The sequence below is a fragment of the Pleurodeles waltl genome, chromosome 3_1, assembly GCF_031143425.1.
Source record: "Pleurodeles waltl isolate 20211129_DDA chromosome 3_1, aPleWal1.hap1.20221129, whole genome shotgun sequence".
NCBI classification, from domain to species: domain Eukaryota; kingdom Metazoa; phylum Chordata; class Amphibia; order Caudata; family Salamandridae; genus Pleurodeles; species Pleurodeles waltl.
Genome location: NC_090440.1, coordinates 1,556,060,824 through 1,556,082,050, shown reverse-complemented (window position 1 = coordinate 1,556,082,050; position 21,227 = coordinate 1,556,060,824). Strand labels below are relative to the sequence as shown.

The following is a 21,227-nucleotide window of genomic DNA, read 5'->3' as shown; positions in this document are numbered from 1 at the left end:
AGCATATCATATCATTTCAAATGATCACTTTCAGAACAGCCACATAATAATGTCACCCATCATTTTTTTACCTTTTGATGACTTATCAGAAAACAAGTTTGAACCCTTCTTTTATTTGGAAGTCTGGATTTCAGATGTAAACAGTTCATAATAACTCATTAGATAGCTGACACTGTAAACTATGATATTGGTGACTATTGGATTGTTTAAAGGTATATGATGTTCCAACAAAAACTTCATAATCACATGATCATTAGTACTAAATTAAATACTTTGATTTATAAAAGGATTAAGATCCTGATTAGGAGTTTACTGATAATACAAAATCTATATCTAAAAACCTACTGTGAAGGAGAATCCAAAAGCTGAATTTCTTCCTCAAATTTTGAAAGAAAGTACATTACCCACGAAAAGGAAGGAATTCTAGAAAAAAAGGAGGTGGTGCTAGATATTCCTAAATAGAGACTTGTACATGTTTACTATAGGCTTATATACTGGTCATTAAGGGCCTGCTCCTGCGTTAAAGGCCAGAGCCAAAGGCGAGAGCCTTTAACAAGGGAGTGGACCTTAATGGCCGGTACAGCCCTACTATGGCAGGCCATAAGACTATACGAACATTTTGCCCCTAGACGGCAGAGTGTTCTAATAAATAAAACAAAAGCATCACGGAGTCTGAGGGGGTTGCATCCCCCTTGGGCTCTGTGAGGCCCTTGTTCACAGCTGTTGCTGTGAGACAAACATTGAAATGTTGGAGCTCTGGGTTTTTACCAGCCGTTAAAAGTCTAAAGCACTCCATTGTCTTCAATGGAGCTCCAAACAATGCAATGCTCTAATTAATGTTAGTCACGGGTACCAAATGGTAAGGTAAATAGAAATTGGATACTGTTTCTTTATGTGCAAAGCAATGTAGCTAAAGTGTTTGTGTGGCATGAGAGGTGTAGGGTAGGTTTCTGCGTTGTGCGTTTGGCTGGTGGTGCTAGCTCATGCACAGTGTGCATAGTCAATATGATGGTAGATATACCACTGACAACTATTGATTACCTTCAATGTAAATAGAGAGCTTGTCTTGGAATAGTAAATGGTACTATTTAGTTGGGTTTTTAGAGAGGGAGTGGAACACAGCAGAACAATGACCTTCTGAATGACTGGGCATATCTTACTTCAGACAATAATGCTTGTAGGTGGTTTAGGCCTAGAGCCCCACTGTTGAGGATGGTGGGTCAAAGGCATATTCATAGTTGGCAATTACTATTGACTGAAGCAGCGTAAAAGACCCATAATTAAAGTACAGGTTTTGATTTTTCTTAGCATATAATTATTGAAAAAAATCAGATAACTGAAAGCGAAGTACAATAAAATAGATGCAAGTCTGGTAAAGAAGAAAAGGTGTGACTGCACCTGTAATTGGCGGAGAATTCAGCAGTAAATAAAATAGAAATTAAATCCTGAAGAAAGGAGAATTTATTAAATTTACCACACTAAAGCATTGCCTAAATACTGAGTTTAGGAATACAGAGCCACCAACATATAAAGCCACAATTCTATATGCAATATTTATTGGTATTGTACTCAGTTAAGTCCTGATTTCTAACATTCAAATAATGCAGCAATGAGCAGTCCAATGCTGCATGAAAATATACACACTAAATTGCGTGAGCAGCAAAACAAAATGACAATCACCAGATTTAATAAGGCCACATTACAATGTTCTTGATCACGCTCAGCTAATAGTGTCCTTTTAGTGCAACAATAAGGCGGTCATTACAACATTGGCAGTAAAAGCCGCTTACCGCCGTGCAGAAGACCGCCAACACACCGCCACGGCCGCGGAAATCCGCCACAGCTATTATGACCCACATTTCGGAATCCGCCAAAAGTCAGGCACCCACACAAGTCCGCCACACCAAACGTCAGTGATAAACTGGCGAAAACAAAACCTCCACCGTCACACCAACAGAAATATGCCCACACTATCATGACACACGAATCCACGCGGCGGTCTTTCAACCGCGGTATTCCATTGGCGGTACACACCGCTGCGCTCAAAATACACACACTCTTTCAAAACACAACAACATTGGACAATTCAAAATACACACACCTGATACACATACACACACCACTCCCACACACCCAATACAATATAAAACACACCCCCACATCACCCACAAACCCCCACGACAAAAAATTCCGAAAGAAGGCCATAGAAGGACACCACAAGCAAGAACAACAGCATCCACAAGCACACAACACCATCACCCACACAACTTCCACGCACCTCACACAACACACCACTACATATCACCACACTTATCACCACACACTCCACCCCACACATCACCTACACCACCCCATGGCACAGCAAAGACACCCCAGGTTCTCGGAGGAGGAGCTCAGGGTCATGGTGGAGGAAATCGTCTGGGTAGAGCCACAGCTATTCGGATCACAGGTGCAGCACACCTCAATTGCAATGAAGATGGAGCTATGGCGAAGAATAGTGGACAGGGTCAATGCAGTGGGACAGCACCCAAGAAATCTGGAGGACATCAGGAAGAGGTGGAACGACCTACGGGGGACGGTGCATTCCGTGGTCTCAGCGGACTGGCGGCGGACCCCCACCTCCTCACCCACAACTAACGACATGGGAGGAGCAGGTCTTGGCGATTCTGCATCCTGAGAGCCTCGCAGGAGTAGGTGGAGGAATGGACTCTGGGAAGTCAAAGCTTTACTATTACATCCCCCACCCTACCTGCATGCTATCACATACCCCCACCCTCACCCCGAGCACCCCAACTTCTCACATATGTCCCAACATCACAAACCACGCATCCAAACACCAAGCCCTGCATGCAACAACAAAGCATGGATACCCATCACCAAAGCATGCCCACTGCACATAACCATACACCCCCCTAAACCATCATCACACAAGCTCCCACACAGGAATGCTAGCACTGGGGTACACGGTCACCCACCCATTGCACACCATTACACACACAGATTTAATAAACATCCTTTTATACCCCTGCAGAACCCCTACCCAACGTCACCGGACAGGAGGGTCCACACATGTCCACACCACCAACAGAAGATGCCCACAGTGATGACTGCAACTCTGTCCAACTGGATCTAGATGACCAGCCCGGACCATCGGGGACCTCTGGACAGTCGGTTCCCCTCACACAGGCACAGGCCACCACAGACCTTCCCCCCTCTGGAAACACCAGCATAGCACCCACCCAGTGGGCCCATACCTCCGTCCCCAGGACACGTCAATCAGCAGTGTGTCCACCACTACAGAGAACCCAGGATAACCCACCACCCCAACAACAGGGACCTGGGGGCAGTGGTAGTGGGCACACGGTCCAGGGGACGGAGGCCCAGGAACACAGGGGAACTGGGAGGGCTTCTGTGCGACAGGGGGCGGACAGGCCAAGGGAACCCACTCTCCATGAGGCCCTCTCCTCCGTCATGGGAACCTACCACCACACCCAGGAGACGATGGCAGCGGTACTGGCCAAGTTTCAGGAGACCCAGCGCATGCAGGAGGAACAGTATATGGGCTTCAGAGAGGAACTCAGAACCATCTGCTCCACCCTGGGCACCATCGTAGGGGTGCTGAAGGAACTACTCAACACCAGGAGGGACACTGTGGCACTACAAGGAGCCCCTGACACTAGCATGGACGATGTACTGCCCACCACATCTGCCGGTGCTAGTGGACAGGACACCCGGCCACAGGACCACCACACCCACACCCCACCCCCTGCAGAGGGAGAACCACCCCACAAACGGTCCCTGAGATCCAGGACAAAGACAGAGCACGATGCCAAGACCCCTGCCAAGAAATGAGACCACCCTGATTGTCATCCTACTGTCCCACTTTGTCACCCTGTCCATAATTAAACTGCCCAAGCGCCACTTCCTATGCCCATATGGGCAATGCACCTGTGAGACTAATAGACTGGACTCTGCCATGGACACTCCTCCGCCATCACCCCTCACCTTTTCACTACCCCCTCCAATATTGAGCATTTAAATAAACACACCTAAAGCACAAAATGATCTGGAGTCTGTCTGTGATTTCGAAATAGTGTATTAGCAATTACAGTGCTACAATGTTTTTAAAATAGTAAAGCCAACATACCTATGTCACACAGCTCTAGTCCATGAGGAATCTAAGCAGATGTCACACAGTGGGACCCATATCTGTGAAATCGTAAGGGAAAGTGACAACTCAGTGACCATATACTGGGTGAAAACGACAGACAGGAGAGAGGTAGTAGTGTTAAAGTACATGTAGTAAGCAGGTTTGTATTCCTACCTGTGTCTCACTGGAAATATTGCAGGATCACTGAGTCCCTGTTGTGCATGTCTTCTTTCTCTGCTTCCTCCTCATCACTGTCCACAAGCTCCACGGCTGCCACTACACCGCCATCTGGACCATCCTCCTGCAGAAAAGGCACCTGTCGTCACAAAGCCAAGTTGTGAAGCATACAGCAGGCCACGATGATCTGGCACACCCTATTTGGTGAGTAGATCCACCTGTCATATGGAGACACCTGAACCTGGCCTTCAGGAGGCCGAAGGTCCACTCGATCACCCTCCTAGTTCGCCCATGGGCCTCATTGTAGCGTTCCTCTGCCCTTGTCCTGGGATTCCTCACTGGGGTCAATAGCCATGACAGGTTGGTGTAACCAGAGTCACCTGCAAATGGCAAGGGACAACTGTTAGACACACACTAACCTGTAGGGAGAACCCCAGACCCAGACAACCATTCCCAATGACTTGCTTCCAGGTGCTCACCTAATAGCCACACACGGTTCCTCTGGAGTTGACCCATCACATAAGGGATGTTGCTATTCCGCAGGATGTAGGCGTCATGCACACTGAGCCAGGGAACATGGCATTCACATGGGAGATGTACTGGTCTGCCAAACATACCATCTGTACATTCATCGAATGATAACTCTTCCGGTTTCTGTACACCTGTTCACTCTTGTGGGGGGGGACCAAAGCCACATGGGTCCCATCAATGGCACCTATGATGTTAGGGATATGTCCCAGGGCATAGAAATCACCTTTCACTGTAGGCAAATCCTCCACCTGAGGGAAAACAATGTAGCTCCGCATGTGTTTCAGAAGGGCAGACAATACTCTGGACAATACATTGGAAAACATAGGCTGGGACATCCCTGATGCCATGGCCACAGTTGTTTGAAAAGACCCACTTGCAAGGAAAAGGAGCACTGACAGCACCTGCACTTGAGGGGGGATTCCTGTGGGATGGCGGATTGCTGACATCAGGTCTGGCTCCAACTGGGTACACAGTTCCTGGATTGTGGCACGGTCAAGCCTGTAGGTGATAATCAAATGTCGCTCCTCCATTGTCGACAGGTCCACCAACGGTCGGTACACCGGAGGATGCCGCCATCTCCTCACATGTCCCAGCGGACAGTGCCTATGAAGGACAACAGCGAGCACAGAGTCAACCAACTCTGAGGTACGTACCCACAGTTTACACAGAACACCATCCATACACAAAAGGTGGCTTGTATGTGTGTTGAGTCTAGGCCTAGGTCTGTGTGACGCAGTTGAAAATTAAGCCATGTGGGCCCCTGAAATGGCAGCTGCCTGACCTCTAAAGTGGGACAATGGGATATGAGGTAACTGCGCTGGCGTTGTACACCGTCGCGGTAGGCGGTCGAAGACCGCGGCGCAATGCTGCATTGGTTAAGATTGGACCCTATGGGTCCCAGGAGCCAATGACGATGTACGCCGGCGGTGATGGTACGCACCGCCGCGGACCTGACCACCATTTTCTATCTGTTCAATCACTCGATACATGATCTTCAACAGGGCAGGACCTACACTGCAAGTGCTGCTGCGACCTCGGTCTGGAAGAGACAATGGCAAATGCGTCTGGGGAAAGGACCCCTGCCTTCACATCAGAGGAGTTGGAGAAACTCGTGGATGGGGTCCTCCCCCAGTACAAGCTACTCTACGGTCCTCCAGACAAACAGGTAAGTACACAGGGAGCATGTTGTATGGGCTATGCCTGTGTGGAAAGGGCTGGATGTAAGAAGGAAGAGGGCAGAGTGCTGCGTGCATGAAAGACAGTGAATGCATGTGCCACATGGCAAGGGTAGGGATGGGGGCCAATCACTTTGACGGTGCAGTTGGTAATGACTTCTCTTTTTCCCCTGTACATTTCATGTAGGTCAGCACCCTCCAGAAGAAAGATATTTGGGGTGCCATCGCCAAGGACGTTCGGACCCTGGGGGTCTACCACAGACGGAGCACCCACTGCCGGAAAAGATGGGAGGACATTCGCCGCTGGAGCAAGAAGACGGCGGAGGCTCAGCTGGGGATGGCCTCCCAACGTGGGAGAGGTGCCCGTCGCACCATGACCCCCCTGATGTTCAGGATCCTGGGAGTGGGCTACCCGGAGTTGGATGGGCGCTTGGGGGCATCACAGCAGACACAAGGGGGTGAGTACATTCTCATTCTGCTGACTTTGCGAGCAGTGGAGGTGCCTGGGTGGGGGAGGAGGGCTGTGGGTTTCCCTAGGCCAGGGCGAGTTCCGTAGGCAAGGCCCCTCCATAAGGCAGGCTATGTGGCACCCCACCTCTGTAGAGTGCCAAGTACAGCTGTTCATGCCCCTGTGTCATCTATGTGTGCAGATGTCGTCCATAGCCTTGTAGGTCATTTCCCAGTGAATTGAACAGTGGAGCCCAAGAGCGCGGCGTAGTGCAGGGGGCTTCTGTGTCTGTTGTGTCCGCCAGCGGTAGCGGTAATCCATGCACTCAACATGTCTTTCTTCTGCCCCCCCCCTTTTTGTGGTCTCCCTGTTTTTGTGTACATTAGCATCATCAGGCGGAGGAGCAGTGGCACCGGAGCACGAGGGAGCTGCATCCCACATGGCACCGCCATCTCAAGCACCGCTGAACAGGGCACCGCCATCTCAAGCACCACTGCACAGGGCACCGCCATCTCAAGCACCGCTGCACAGGGCACCGCCATCTCAAGCACCGCTAGCCCATGAGCGGCAGGGGCACTGACGCAACTGGGTCCGTCATGGGGTGAGTGATGCACTCTGGGCACCAGTCCCCCTCCAGAACCAGTGGAGAGATCCATCCACTACCTCTGTCCTTAACAGGATGACGCACTCTGGGCACCAGTCCCCCTCCAGAACCAGTGGAGAGATCCATCCACTAACTCTGTCCTTCACAGGATGAAGCACTCTGGGCACCTGCCCCCCTCCAGAACCAGTGGAGACTGTCATCCTCTACCTCTGTCCTTAACAGGATGAAGCACTCTGGGTACCAGTCCCCCTCCAGAACCAGTGGAGAGATCCATCCACTACCTCTGTCCTTCACAGGATGAAGCACTCTGGGCACCTTCCCCCTCCAGAACCAGTGGAGACTGTCATCCACCACCTCTGTCCTTAACAGGATGAAGCACTCTGGCCACCAGGCCCCCTCCAGAACCAGTGGAGAGATCCATCCACTACCTCTGTCCTTAACAGGATGAAGCACTCTGGGCACCAGTCCCCCTCCAGAACCAGTGGAGAGATCCATCCACTACCTCTGTCCTTAACAGGATGAAGCACTCTGGGCACCAGTCCCCCTCCAGAACCAGTGGAGACTGTCATCCACTTGAGAGATTGTGGCTTTGCACTCCCCAGGATTGAACAGTGGGCAAGCCACCCACTGTAGAGACTAGAGAGACTGTGGCTTTGCACTCTCCAGGATATGGCAGTGGGCAAGCCACCCACTGTAAAGACTTGAGAGACTGGCTTTGCACTCCCCAGGATATGGCAGTGGGCAAGCTACCCACTTGTGAGACTTGAGAGACTGGGGCTTTGCACTCTCCAGGATTGAACAGTGGGCAAGCCACCCACTTGTGAGACTTGAGAGACTGTGGCTTTGCACTCCCCAGGATTGAACAGTGGGCAAGCCACCCACTCTATGGACTTGAGAGACTATGGCTTTGCACTCCCCAGGATTGAACAGTGGGCAAGTCACCCACTGTAGAGACTTGAGAGACTGTGGCTTTGCACTCCCCAGGATTGAACTGTGAGCATGTGGCCCCCTCGTGGATTTGGCATTGTGCACTCAAGCGGCTGAGGTGCCCCCCCTTTCCCTCCCCCTGAGGTTTCTGTTTTCTTGCTGTCTGATGCCCCTGCAGTGTTGTCTCCGTCATGGTCGGGGATCTTGTGTGGGCCTCACCCATACCGTGTGGTCCCAGTGTTCCACTGACTTTCTTTGTGCAGTACCTGGACTACTATGCCTGGTATTTATTTTGCACATTGTGTATATATATATATTTCTGCCTACTTGTTTTTAATATATTCCGATGGTTACACTCATTTTCTTTGGTCTTTGCATTCATATGGGGGTTTGGGGGGTTCAACTGTGATGTATTGATATGCATTAGTGTGTGTGTTGTGGTGGGTGAGGGTGGGGGTGTTGCGTGTGTGTGTCCCTGTTTTTTCCCTCCCCCCTCCCCAGTGTCGTAGGTGCAGTACTCACCGTGGTCTTCGCCGCCGGCGTTCGTGCTCCTGGTAGAGAAGCAGGAAGACTATTATAGGGAGAATTTGGTGTTTCAGTTCCATGGTGTCCTCGTTCCTCGTGGAGTGTGTAGAGGTGAGCGTTTTCCCTTCGAAATTCCTGTTTCGCAGTGTTTTTATCTGCAGTGAAACCGTCCCGGAAAAGGTGGCGGATTGGCCTGTCATAATAGTGTGGGCGGTACATTGTCTCCCGCCTGTCTGTTGGCGGTGACCGCCGAGCTGTTTGTTTGTACCACCGTGGCGGTCCGAGTGTTAAAGTGCCTGTCTTTGTTGGCAGTTTCCGCCACGGTCGTAATGAAAAAATTTTGACCGCCGGCCTGTTGGCGGTCTTACCGCCACTTTAACACCGTCCGCCAGGGTTGTAATGACCACCTAAATGCAGAGTGATGGTTCAAGCCAGCAATGTTTTGTGTAAGATTTGTATTGGAGGTACACTCTCCAGCACAGGATTCGGTCAAGGACAACTGCCAAAGGTAAGCTATGTACAATGTGTACTACCACATAAATTCCATGTTACTCAAAAAAATATCACCGACTTATCCCTTGCTTCCAGCAGGTTTAATTTGCTGTTAGATTCTCACACAAAGTCTGGTCACACTGATCTGGTAGGTGTGGCTTTGTGTGAGAAAATGCATGGGTGTTTGCAGTGCTCCAAATCCATTATAAACCCTTTTGCATTGATTATAGAGGGATATGGCGTGCCCTGACACAAAACAATTTTGGGCTGCACGTGCCTCAGTTACTGGCTTAACATAATTTTTGTGTGTGAAATTGACCCATGCTGCCATTTGTGCATCTTTACACCATGCATCAATGCCTTTTTTGATTGAGTCTTCATACTAACTTATAGTAAATCTGTACCTAACAGTTGCAGTAGAATGAGAGAGGCTTGTTTTTCTCAGTATCTACAGCTTATCCAATGGACCTACCATTTGTATGATTCAGTAACACATCTGTGAACTTGTCACGCTTTGGCCAAAATTGGATTTAAAGAGAATATTTGCCTGCTCTAAGTCTTCAAGAAAGCATTGCATAATCAAACACTTCATCAGAGAAAGAATGTGAAAACAGTGAAGGGGAAGATAACAGAGGAGTGCTTGCTGTAGTGGAGTGGTGCAAGGCATGGAAAGGCATGGTCTAGACTATCTTCAGTTATCGGGCCGCTACATTGTACAGTGCCTGACTCTCAGGTAGGTGGCGGAGTGAGTTCTGGCTAGAGAAGGTACCAGAAGCTTATTTGGCATGCAAGAAATATAAACTTGTACAGCGTAATACCTTTCACTATAGGACTGAGATCTTACCCTGTTCAAGGATGAGGGGGCAATGGCGATGAGATCAGACATTAGCTAGGAATGTAAGTGCTGATCCTCGGAAGACCAAAGATCAAAGAACCCTTCAAACAGCAGTAGCCAGATGGTAGACATACAACCTACACACAAAAAGACAAGTCACAAAAGCACAAGTGCAGGGTCTAAACTGGAATAGGAAAAAAACAAGAATAGTATCAATATGAAAGTTTGGGTGGACGAACTAAGTGATAGTAAAGAGCCAAACAACTATGAAGTGTTGCCAGGCAAACGTATATGTACTCTGGGAGGTTGTCACCCCACTGCAGTTAGCAGTTTTGTATTCCTCAGATGACATTGACCCATCTTCCAAGGTTTCTAGTCACTTCTTAGTCTAAATCAGGTGATTTTATGATTTATGTGGGGCTGTTAATAATTTATGGTAAGTCGTAGCAGATGTTACATTGCGCGAGTGACTAAGCAAACACATTTCCACTAATTTCTGGGTTCAAATCTGACAGCACTACAGGAAACGCAGAAGTGTCCCACAGCAAGGAACAGACTACCACAAACAGTCCTAAAATGACTGGAGTCTGGTCCAGAATGATGTACTTCCCTGCCTTACTGAACTGCAAATGCAACAAATTAATCTATAGAAAAACGGTGCAGCAAATGCCAGTGCAGGTAGCAGCAGGAGATTGTAGTGATTTGTAAAACAAATGTAAATACATTGATTACATTATTAAACTGTCTGGTGTGTGGACATTTATTTATTGCATACCACAGCACCCATCTCCTTTTTTTCAGTGTGGTTCCTCTGTGTTGTGTTCTGCCATCTACCTGGGGTATTTGGTAGCAAAGCATCTCTGTATCACACATTGAAATTGATTTTCATTTGAGGCCACTCCATTAAGGAATTATATTTCATTCTCAGATAATCTACCCCTAAGTGCGTGACCTTGCCACCTTAACAGCTAATAAATATGCTTGTGACAGCAACATGTAGGTACCTAATAAGCTTATTAATGTAAAGACACTTGTTTCTCCCCGTTCAGGAAGGTTTCATTTATTTTTTATCCTAATATTATTTTGGGAACATCTGTTTGCAACTATTTCCACATCTTTGTCCATAGAGGGCCACCAATAATGAGCCCTGACACGCCTCTTTGTCATCGTAGCACCTAAATGCCCCTCATGTGTGTGGTCCACCAACATTGAACAAAAGCACCTGGGGGAACACACTTATCGTTCCTCCAAACAACACCATCTTAAATCAACAACTCTTCACATACCTTGGCATACGGTTGAATCTCAGAACTCAAGTTTCTCTCCTTTGGCAACCACTAATAATATGCTGCTTAACAATGCCCAACACTACATCATTGTTCTCAGCTGTTTTCCACCCTGTTTCCGTACAGACTCTGGATTCATCCACATCCACAGATGTTATAAAGCAATCCCCCATATCATCGTCAAAATCAGTAGTAACCTGCTCACTAATAAGTAATCAAGACAAAAAGTCAGCTGTAAAATTCTCTTTTCCTGGAATGTACCTAACCTGAAAATTATATTGTAATAATTTCGTGGTGAGACATGCAATGCGTGGGGTAGTGTAGTTGATTTTGTTGTCATTCAAAATGTACACTAACGGCTTATGGTCCATTTGAATCACATAATTCCTACCCTATACATAGCTCCTAAAGTTCTCACTCACCCAGTAGCATGCAAGTAACTCTTTCTCAATTACAAAGTAACTGAGCTCTGGTTCACGTAAAACTCTTGAGGTATAACTTATGACTTTCTTATTTTCACCAGAACCCTGGGACAAGACTGCACCCAAGCCAAACCTACTAGCATCCACCGTGATGATGCATAGTTGGGTGGGGTCATAAGGACTCAGTGTTCTAGCATTACCTAATTCCTGCTTAATTTTATCAAATGTATTTTGACACTCACTATCCCATACAAACAGAACCTTGTTTTTAAGCATATTAGACAAAACTTTCATTTTACTGGCATCATCTGGAATGAACCTGGAGTAATATTCGCACATGTCAATAAATGAACGTAATTCATTCTTGTTGTTGGGTTTGGGAGATTCTAGAACCACTTTAACTAAACCTGGCCTCGGTGCTATCCCTTCACTTGACATACAGTGCCCCAAATATTCAATCTCTTTTTTGCAAAATTCAAATTTTTCTTTCTTTACATGAACACAGTTTGTCGAAAATATCTTGAACACAGATCTAATCATTTCGTTGTGGTCTTCCAAACATTTAGCATGAATCAAAACATCATCTTGGAAAATTAGAACTCCGTTGATATTACCTAAGAGTTTGTGCATTATGAGTTGAAATGCTTATGCTGCTGATGCCAACCCAAATGGCATCCTGCAAAACTGGAACGTGCCAAATGGGGAATTGAAAGCTGTATAATGGCATGACTCTTGTGATAAGCATATGCTAGATCAAACTTTGAAAACCACTCAGAGCCTCTACGTTCTTCAAGTAGATCACTGATTTTGGGTAGGGGATATGAATCCACCCAAATATCTTTATTGAGACTCCTCAAGTACACACAGAAACGCATGTCCCCATTCCGTTTCCTAGCAACCACCAATGGTGAAAGCCACAAACTAGACCCAATTGGTTCTATAACGCCATTGTCTTGAAGCTTGTTTAGCTCAGATTTGAGATCATCCCTCAAACTAAATGGAGCAGACCTGATTTTATGTTTTATGGGAATAGCCTTCTCTTTTATTTTTATCCTATGCTTGAAACCCACAATTTTTCCCAAACTCTGGGCAAAAACATTGGTAAAATCATCCTCAAACGGTATCATTTTGTTAGAATCTTCGATTACTAGGACTTGTTCCTTCGCTCCGGGTTTAAGTACCATACCAAATAATCCTTGGTGGAACCAGCCCAAAATATTCAATGCTTTACATGCTACATATAATTTCCCAAAGCTCTTATGTCCCTTGAACTCTAGACTGTCTTCTATGTATCCTTCTAAATCTATTTTTCTGCCTTCATAAAAGACAGGTGCCCTACCTGGTGGAAACAATTTCCCATCACCCCAAGTGTTGTGAAATTCTGATGTAATCATCGTAATGCGTGTCCCTGAGTCACCCAACAAGTGTAACCATTTATCTCCTACCCGAATGTCTACAAGGGGATCAATACATTGGATATGATCTCTAACACCCATGTCATTATCAGTGACTACAACAATCATGTCCTGAAATGCCTTGGCCAAAAGTTCATCTCTGTTACCATTGTCTTCATCCACTTCACTACTTACTTTTAGTTACCTATTAGATGTAGATTGACAAACTTTAGCAAAATGACCTAGTTTACCACACTTTCTACACACAACGTTCTTTGCAGGACAGCTTTTGCCTTCTCTGTTGTGTGGTGCATTACCACACCTAAAACGTATGTTAGACCACCTGAAGAAATTGTTCTCAGACTTCTTCAAATCATTTTTCTTGGACACTCCAGTTTTTACAACTGCGTTGCTATCAACATGCTCATTGTCTTTCATGCCGGGACTAGCCCTGAGTTCCTTTAGTGAAATCTGTGCTAGTTCAATACTCTTGGCATCTTTAATGACATCCTCTAAAGTTGGATTTCCCATGCTCAATAGTTTTTGTTGAATGTGTTTGTCAGTAAAATGACCAATAAATTGGTCTCTTATCAACTGGTCTTGGAAATCCCTAAAATCACACTGGGAAGATAACTGTATAAGCGCACTGATATATGCGTTGATGTCTTCATTTTGGAGTTGAGAATGCTTTAGGAATTTGTGCCTTAAAGCTACCAAACTTGGTAGTATGTCGAACCTTGTAGCCAATTTCTTGGTGGCTACTTGATAGTCATCTAAGTCTTCTTCATGTTGCACCAACTCCGGTAGGTGTTTAAAAAGTTCTCTGCCTTCATATCCCAAAGAATGTAGCAACAAACACTTTTTTCTTTCTGGTCTAAAATGAGAAGCTCCTATAGCCCCAAGATAAGTTTCAAAACCATCAAACCATTGCCTCCATGGGATGGCAGGCGCATCAGAAGACTCCCATGATTCACCACCCGTAAGAAACACAATTCAGGACGGAATAAACAAACTATCTGTTAGTTCTACTAGGTGCTGTGTGAACTTCTCTTCACAAGTATGTCAGCGTACTGTAAATCCACCAGATAATATGGAGTAAATAAGAACTAAATCGGGCTACTACACGCATGTGAAATAAAAACAGATCCAAGAAAACAGCTTCACACAGCTTGAGTCACCGTCGTTCCAGTAGTGAAGTCTCCGCCTCCATGAAACGCGTCACCTGCGTGTAAAGCGGGATTATTACTCGCTTATGCAAAGTGGCGAAGAAACAAGTGTCCAAAAGCCACCCACCGGACTCGATGCCTGCCACCAATGGCACGTTCAGAAATTAGGGGAACAACAGTTGTGGTACACGCTCACCTTCAAGCTAACAGAAGACAGCGTGGGTCGTTTGGCGGTGGCTCCCCCTCTCCACTTGTCACCAAAAAAGATGTTGCAGTCTGAAGTAAGGAAATGCCTATACTCTTGCGTTCATCAAACTGGTCTCTATTTTTCCAAGAGAGGTCTGGGAAACCACAGCTGTCCCCTCCGTCCGACGCGTTCTCCAACAGACCACCTTTGAATGCTCGGGCCGGGAGACAGCGACGGTAGCCACAAACCAACATTCCACCGTATTTAACATAAGAATATAACAGTTTCATTTATTTTTTATCCTAATATTATTTTGGGAACATCACACATTGTATACAAAAGCAACCGAAACCTTGAGGCCAGCACTTCACAATGCAGGGGAAGGGAAGTCAGGCCTGACAGAAATGTGTAGTATATAGAACACGTATTTTGGTTGCCCAAGTGCACGGATGATGCTTGAGAGTATGGACAGAAAGGCTTGTCTTATATATGCTTTCAAGCTACCAAAGGAGCAGTGGTAATACAGACATAAGGCTGCTAGGAGCTGAAAAGAAAAACACATCTGCAGGAGATGTCCAAAAGGATATCCACCTTTGCACAAGAAAAAGTGTGTCACCTGTGCTAGAGCTATACTGCAGGGAGGAAGGATGTCCTGGCACATTTAACTGGTTCTCCTGGTACACCTTGCAGCAACCCTGGGATATTAGGGCAGACTCGCCCCTGCTCAAGAAGCACTCTTTTAGAAAGAAATTAGTCTACCTTAACTAAAGGATAGCATTATGACTGACCCATTGCAGGTCACTGACTCCAGACGTAGATCTGTGAACTTCGGGGCGTGGCTATCAATAATGCAGTAAGTGCAGTGGCACCAGAGTCCAGGTATGCAAGGGGCCCATTGCAACCCTAGTATAACTACCTTTTAATACCCAAACAGGTGGCAAATTGTCCACTTTCCTTGCCAGCATTAAGTACTGAGACACCCTATGCTACAGGTGAACCTGTCAGATCATAAGGGATTCAATGGATAAAAGAAATGGCTTTCCTTAGGGCGGTGCACAATGGTCAAGAGGTACAGCAAGAATCATATTGCCACAGTCACATGTTCATCATCAAATCCCAAAAAATATGCTTCTCTTGTGGTATTAATCGCCTACTAATAAGGATGCAAAAGTTAAGAATGGCAAAAAATTACCTCACAACTCTGCCACTGGTTTGGGATGTTAGGTCGAAGTTTCTGGTCACACACAACTTTTCTCATGTCCTCTATCGTGGGATCAGAAGGCACCATATCATAATAAGGCAGCTGATGTTCATCAATGACTCCTACATTTGTGAAAAAGATTCAAAGCGTACATTGAAATATTTCACATTTGTTATTGGCAGAGTAGTTACATTTATTATCCTGTGCACAACCTGTTAATTTTTTGTGGAGTGCACAGAAAGAAACATTTAGCAGAGCTTACATGGGACGGGCAACAACACAATAGTATTCTGATTTTCTCTTCAGACAAATGGCGAATAACGTAAATATAATTTTGATTACCGCTCAAAAAGTATACAACTTCCACAAACAAAGGTAAATATTACGAGGTAAAACATTTTTTAAAAAACTCTGATCTGCACAAAGAAAGTATAATAAAAATTGCCACAGCTCAGAAAACTGAAAACATTTCCTGCAAATAAAAGACAGGTACAAGAAAACGGTGTGGATGTTCGAGAGTTGAGGGTGGATATAACTTCAGTGTATTAAAATGAATAAAAACTAACAGAGGTCTCAAAAAATTGTTTGTTTTATCCCACCAATTATTCAACCTCTACTTCTTGGGGAGAGTTCATTTCAACCAAGAATTTCAAATCAAAGGCTACAAATATTGGAATATGCAGATACAATTGTCATCTTAGAACATGCTTACATCTGCCTTTAGAGAGCAACCTTCATTTATTTAACTTTGTTATCAAGTTGGAAGTAAATCAGAAAAAAACAAAGATTATGATTTTCAGGAAGTATAAAAGTAAAGCACAAACATAATTGAACTTTGGTCCTTACTCCTTGTGTGATGTTTCTGCATGCAAGTATTTTGGAATCTGGCTAACAGGCAGATGCTCATTGAGGTATCCCCTGTTAATCATAAAAAATAAAGGCAGAGTCTGTCAGCTAGTGCAACCTTAAAAGTTGTAACAGCGAAAATCGTACCTGCCTTGATTTATGGCAATCAAGCATTTAATTGACATTTTGCAGCAACTTTAGACTTGATTCAGTGCAATATTTCTAGAAAACTAAGGGCGATATGTATGGAAGCTTAGCGTCGCCTTCGCGCCATTTATTCTGACGCTGAAGCAGCGCTAACCTAACTCCATATTTATATTTTAACACTAGAGCTGTCTAGCGTCAAAATATTGGAGTAAGCGCCATTTTTAGGATGCGCGAACCCACCTTGCGTCAATGAGATACAAGGTAGGCGTTCCCGTCCTAAAAATGACGATACGCCCCTAGCGCTATATTTAACTCCCGGTGCAGAAACGACACACGGGTGGGAAGCGGGCCAAAAATGGTCCGACCAGGCGTTAGAGTGCAGGTATGCCCATTTCCCTGGTGAAACACCAAGGAATGGGCACAAAAATGGCCATCCAAGCCCCAGCAACACCACCACCCACTTCACAGGGACACTACGGGATGAGGGAGCCCATCCCAGGTAAGTTGCAGGTAAGTGTTTGTTTATGTGTGTGGGGTGCTATTGGGGGCCCCCTTACATGGGCACCATGCCTGGCACTGGGTATGTAGGGCTTGCCCTGGGGACACTGGTCCCCTGTGGTGTGCACTGGGGTGGTGGTCATGACTCCTGTCTTTACTTAGACAGGAGTCATTCTTTGGCTGCCTGTGCGTGAAAAAATTATGGCAGGCTCATTAGAATTTTGGCACAAACCAGCCTAAAGTAATTTCTGACACACTAGTGCCATTTCCTAAGGCCACCCCCTGGCCCCGGCTGGCATAATTTTTGTTATGCCATCCATTCCTTAGTGCCATCATGTGCTATTTTATAAATTTGACGCACGGATGACTTTAGGGAATGGCATTACCTAGCGTTAAAAAAAATTATGCACAACTGCGTTAGCACAGTTATGCGTAATTTTTCTTAAATATGAGCCTAATTTTTTACCTGCACACAGGGAGCACATACGTGCTTAGAATTTGAATTGTATAGGCAAGCCTTACCTTGTAAAGTCAATTTCCTGGTATATTGCCATCATACACAAACTGCAAAACAGGGGTCTCTGAAAGAAGTTTAAAGCAAACTATATAAAATAGGAGGTACAAGAATGCTCCAAAGTCCAAGTGTTTTGCTCAGGCTGTTGCAGAAATGGAAGCAGATGCTGTGAGAAAGTCGATTATTAGTTGAAGTGGATGCTAGTCCTCCTAAAGTAATAATTGAACTTCATTGTGAACACAGCGGTAACAACCGCCAACAGACGTGCGGTCTGAACCGCCAAATAACGAACTAACTGAAACACAGGCATCCTGAAAACCACTCACCTCCAGCAGAGGAGTGCCGACAACGTTGGCAGAGCCCGCCCACAGGCCAACGGAAAGGCCATATCCGCCCATCAAATAATGAAGCACTAGACCGCCCTCAGTTCTGGGGCGGGAACCACCACCACGCAACGCCAGGCGGAAACTAACCATATATAAGGAAACACTCACCGGAGGCTCACACAACATGCCGAAGCAGACATGGAGAGATAGTTGCAGATCATGCCAGCCCTGCTCCTTGACATTTACCTCCACGACCGAGACCACCGAAGAAGATGGCGGTGGTAAGTACCGCAACCTACTAAACAAGGGAAGAAAGAGCACAGTTACATACCGACCCACTCCACCCACCCTGCAATGCTCCAACAACCCTTCACAGCAGCACAAGCCATACACCCCACAGCAAGAGGTATTTACCCAACCCAAGGCAAATCCAACCCGCCCAAAGTACATACATGTGCCCAACACCCCCAAAACAATGAAACGAGAGACCACGGATCCAGAGTGTGCCTCAAACAACACAGGCCACACATTAACTTTTTTTGTGCTCATGGAGCAACAGAAGTGCATAGAAGCCCAATGGCCAGTCCATAGTCAAAGAAGTCCGATGGGCTACAATGGCCCCAATTTGACTCCCAAAAGTGGAACGGCAGCAATGGGGCATCCAGGTACTTCAGGGAACAGGGGCAGGGATTGGTGGGGGTGGGGATTTACGACTGGGAGGGGGGCTTGTAGGAAAGTAGCATCTTGCCTGGCATGTTACCCCCATTTTTCACTGTATATATGTTGTTTTAGTTGTATGTGTCACTGGGACCCTGCCAGCCAGGGCCCCAGTGCTCATAAGTGTGCCTGAATGTGTTACCTGTGTAGTGACTAACTGTCTCACTGAGGCTCTGCTAATCAGAACCTCAGTGGTTATGCTCTCTCATTTCTTTCAAATTGTCACTAACAGGCTAGTGACCAATTTTACCAATTTACATTGGCTTACTGGAACACCCTTATAATTCCCTAGTATATGGTACTGAGGTACCCAGGGTATTGGGGTTCCAGGAGATCCCTATGGGCTGCAGCATTTCTTTTGCCACCCATAGGGAGCTCTGACAATTCTTACACAGGCCTGCCACTGCAGCCTGAGTGAAATAACATCCACTAAGTTGGGTTGGGTGCTAAGTTACTTAGGGCCTGATTCTAACTTTGGAGGACGGTGTTAAACCGTCCCAAAAGTGGCGGATATACCACCTACCGTATTACGAGTCCATTATATCCTATGGAACTCGTAATACGGTAGGTGGTATATCCGCCACTTTTGGGACGGTTTAACACCGTCCTCCAAAGTTAGAATCAGGCCCTTAGTGTGTGGGCACCCTGGCACTAGCCAAGGTGCCCCCACATTGTTCAGGGCCAATTCCCTGGACTTTGTGAGTGCGGGGACACCATTACACGTGTGCACTACATATAGGTCACTACCTATATGTAGCTTCACAATGGTAACTCTGAATATGGCCATGTAACATGTCTATGATCATGGAATCGCCCCCTCTATACCATCCTGGCATAGTTGGCACAATCCCATGATCCCAGTGGTCTGTAGCACAGACCCTGGTACTGTCAAACTGCCTTTCCCGGGGTTTCACTGCAGCTGCTGCTGCTGCCAACCCCTCAGACAGGCTTCTGCCCTCCTGGGGTCCAGCCAGGCCTGGCCCAGGATGGCAGAACAAAGGACTTCCTCTGAGAGAGGGTGTTCTCCCTTTGGAAAATGGTGTGAAGGCAGGGGAGGAGTAGCCTCCCCCAGCCTCTGGAAATGCTTTCATGGGCACACATGGTGCCCATTTCTGCATAAGCCGGTCTACACCGGTTCAGGGACCCCTTAGCCCTGCTCTGGCGCGAAACTGGACAAAGGAAAGGGGAGTGACCACTCCCCTGACCTGTACCTCCCCTGGGAGGTGCCCAGAGCTCCTCCAGTGTGCTCCAGACCTCTGCCATCTTGGAAACAGAGGTGTTGCTGGCACACTGGACTGCTCTGAGTGGGCAGTGCCATCAGGTGACGACAGAGACTCCTTCTGATAGGCTCCTTCAGGTGTTGCTAGTCTATCCTCTCTCCTAGGTAGCCAAACCCTCTTTTCTGGCTATTTAGGGTCTCTGTCTCTTGGGATTCCTTAGATAACGAATGCAAGAGCTCATCCGAGTTCCTCTGCATCTCTCTCTTCACCTTCTGCCAAGGAATCGACTGCTGACCGCGCTGGAGGCCTGCAAAACTGCAACATAGTAGCAAAGACGACTACTGCAACTCTGTAACGCTGATCCAGCCGCCTTCTCGACTGCTTTCCTGGTGGTGCATGCTGTGGGGGTAGTCTGCCTCCTCTCTGCACTAGAAGCTCCGAAGAAATCTCCCGTGGGTCGACGGAATCGTCCCGCTGCAACCGCAGGCACCAAAGAACTGCATCACCAGTACCTTGGGTCTCCTCTCAGCACGACGAGCGAGGTCCCTTGAATCCAGCAACTCAGTCCAAGTGACTCCCACAGTCCAGTGACTCTTCGGTCCAAGTTTGGTGGAGGTAAGTCCTTGCCTCCCCACGCCAGACTGCATTGCTGGGAACCGCGACTTTTGCAGCTACTCCGGCCTCCGTGCACTTCCGGCGGAAATCCTTTGTGCACAGTCCAGCCTGGGTCCACGGCACTCTAACCTGCATTGCACGACCTCCTAAGTTGTTCTCCGGCGACGCGGGACTCCTTTGTGCGACTTCGGGTGAGCACCATTTCACGCATCCTCGTAGTGCCTGTTTCTGGCACTTCTGCGTGGGCTGCCTGCTGCTGAGAGGGCTCCTTGTCTTGCTCGATGCCCCCTCTGTCCCCTGACGCAATTGGCGACATCCTGGTCCCTCCTGGGCCACAGCAGCGTCCAAAAACACTAACCGCATGATTTGCAGCTAGCAAGGCTTGTTGGCAGTCTTTTGGCGGAAAAACACTTCTGCACGACTCTCCACGGCGTGAGGGATCCGTCCTCCAAAGGGGAAGTCTCTAACCCTTGTCGTTCCTGCAGAAACCTAAGCTTCTACTGTCCAGTAGCAGCTTCTTTGCACCTACAGCTGGCATTTCCTGGGCATCTGTCCATCTCCGACTTGCTTGTGACTTTTGGACTTGGTCCCCTTGTTCCACAGGTACTCTCGACTGGAAATCCATCGTTGTTGCATTACTGGTTTGTGTCTTTCCTGCAGAATTCCCCTATCACGACTTCTATGTCCTTTGGGGAACTTTAGTGCACTTTGCACTCACTTTTCAGGGTCTTGGGGTGGGCTATTTTTCTAACCCTTACTATTTTCTAATAGTCCTAGCGACCCTCTACAAGGTCACATAGGTTTGGGGTCCATTCGTGGTTCGC

The 21,227-nt window shown here is 46.9% G+C and overlaps 1 protein-coding gene across 2 annotated transcripts in view; it reads right to left on the bottom strand.

Moving 5' to 3' along the window:
- ACVR1C (activin A receptor type 1C) overlaps positions 1-21,227 on the bottom strand; it is a 1,080,214-nt gene that overhangs the window by 81,022 nt on the left and 977,965 nt on the right. For both annotated transcript variants that reach the window (XM_069225150.1, XM_069225149.1), the window contains exon 8: positions 15,512-15,642. In XM_069225150.1, the coding sequence (XP_069081251.1) occupies positions 15,512-15,642 (131 nt within the window). The remainder of the gene's footprint in view (positions 1-15,511; positions 15,643-21,227) is intronic.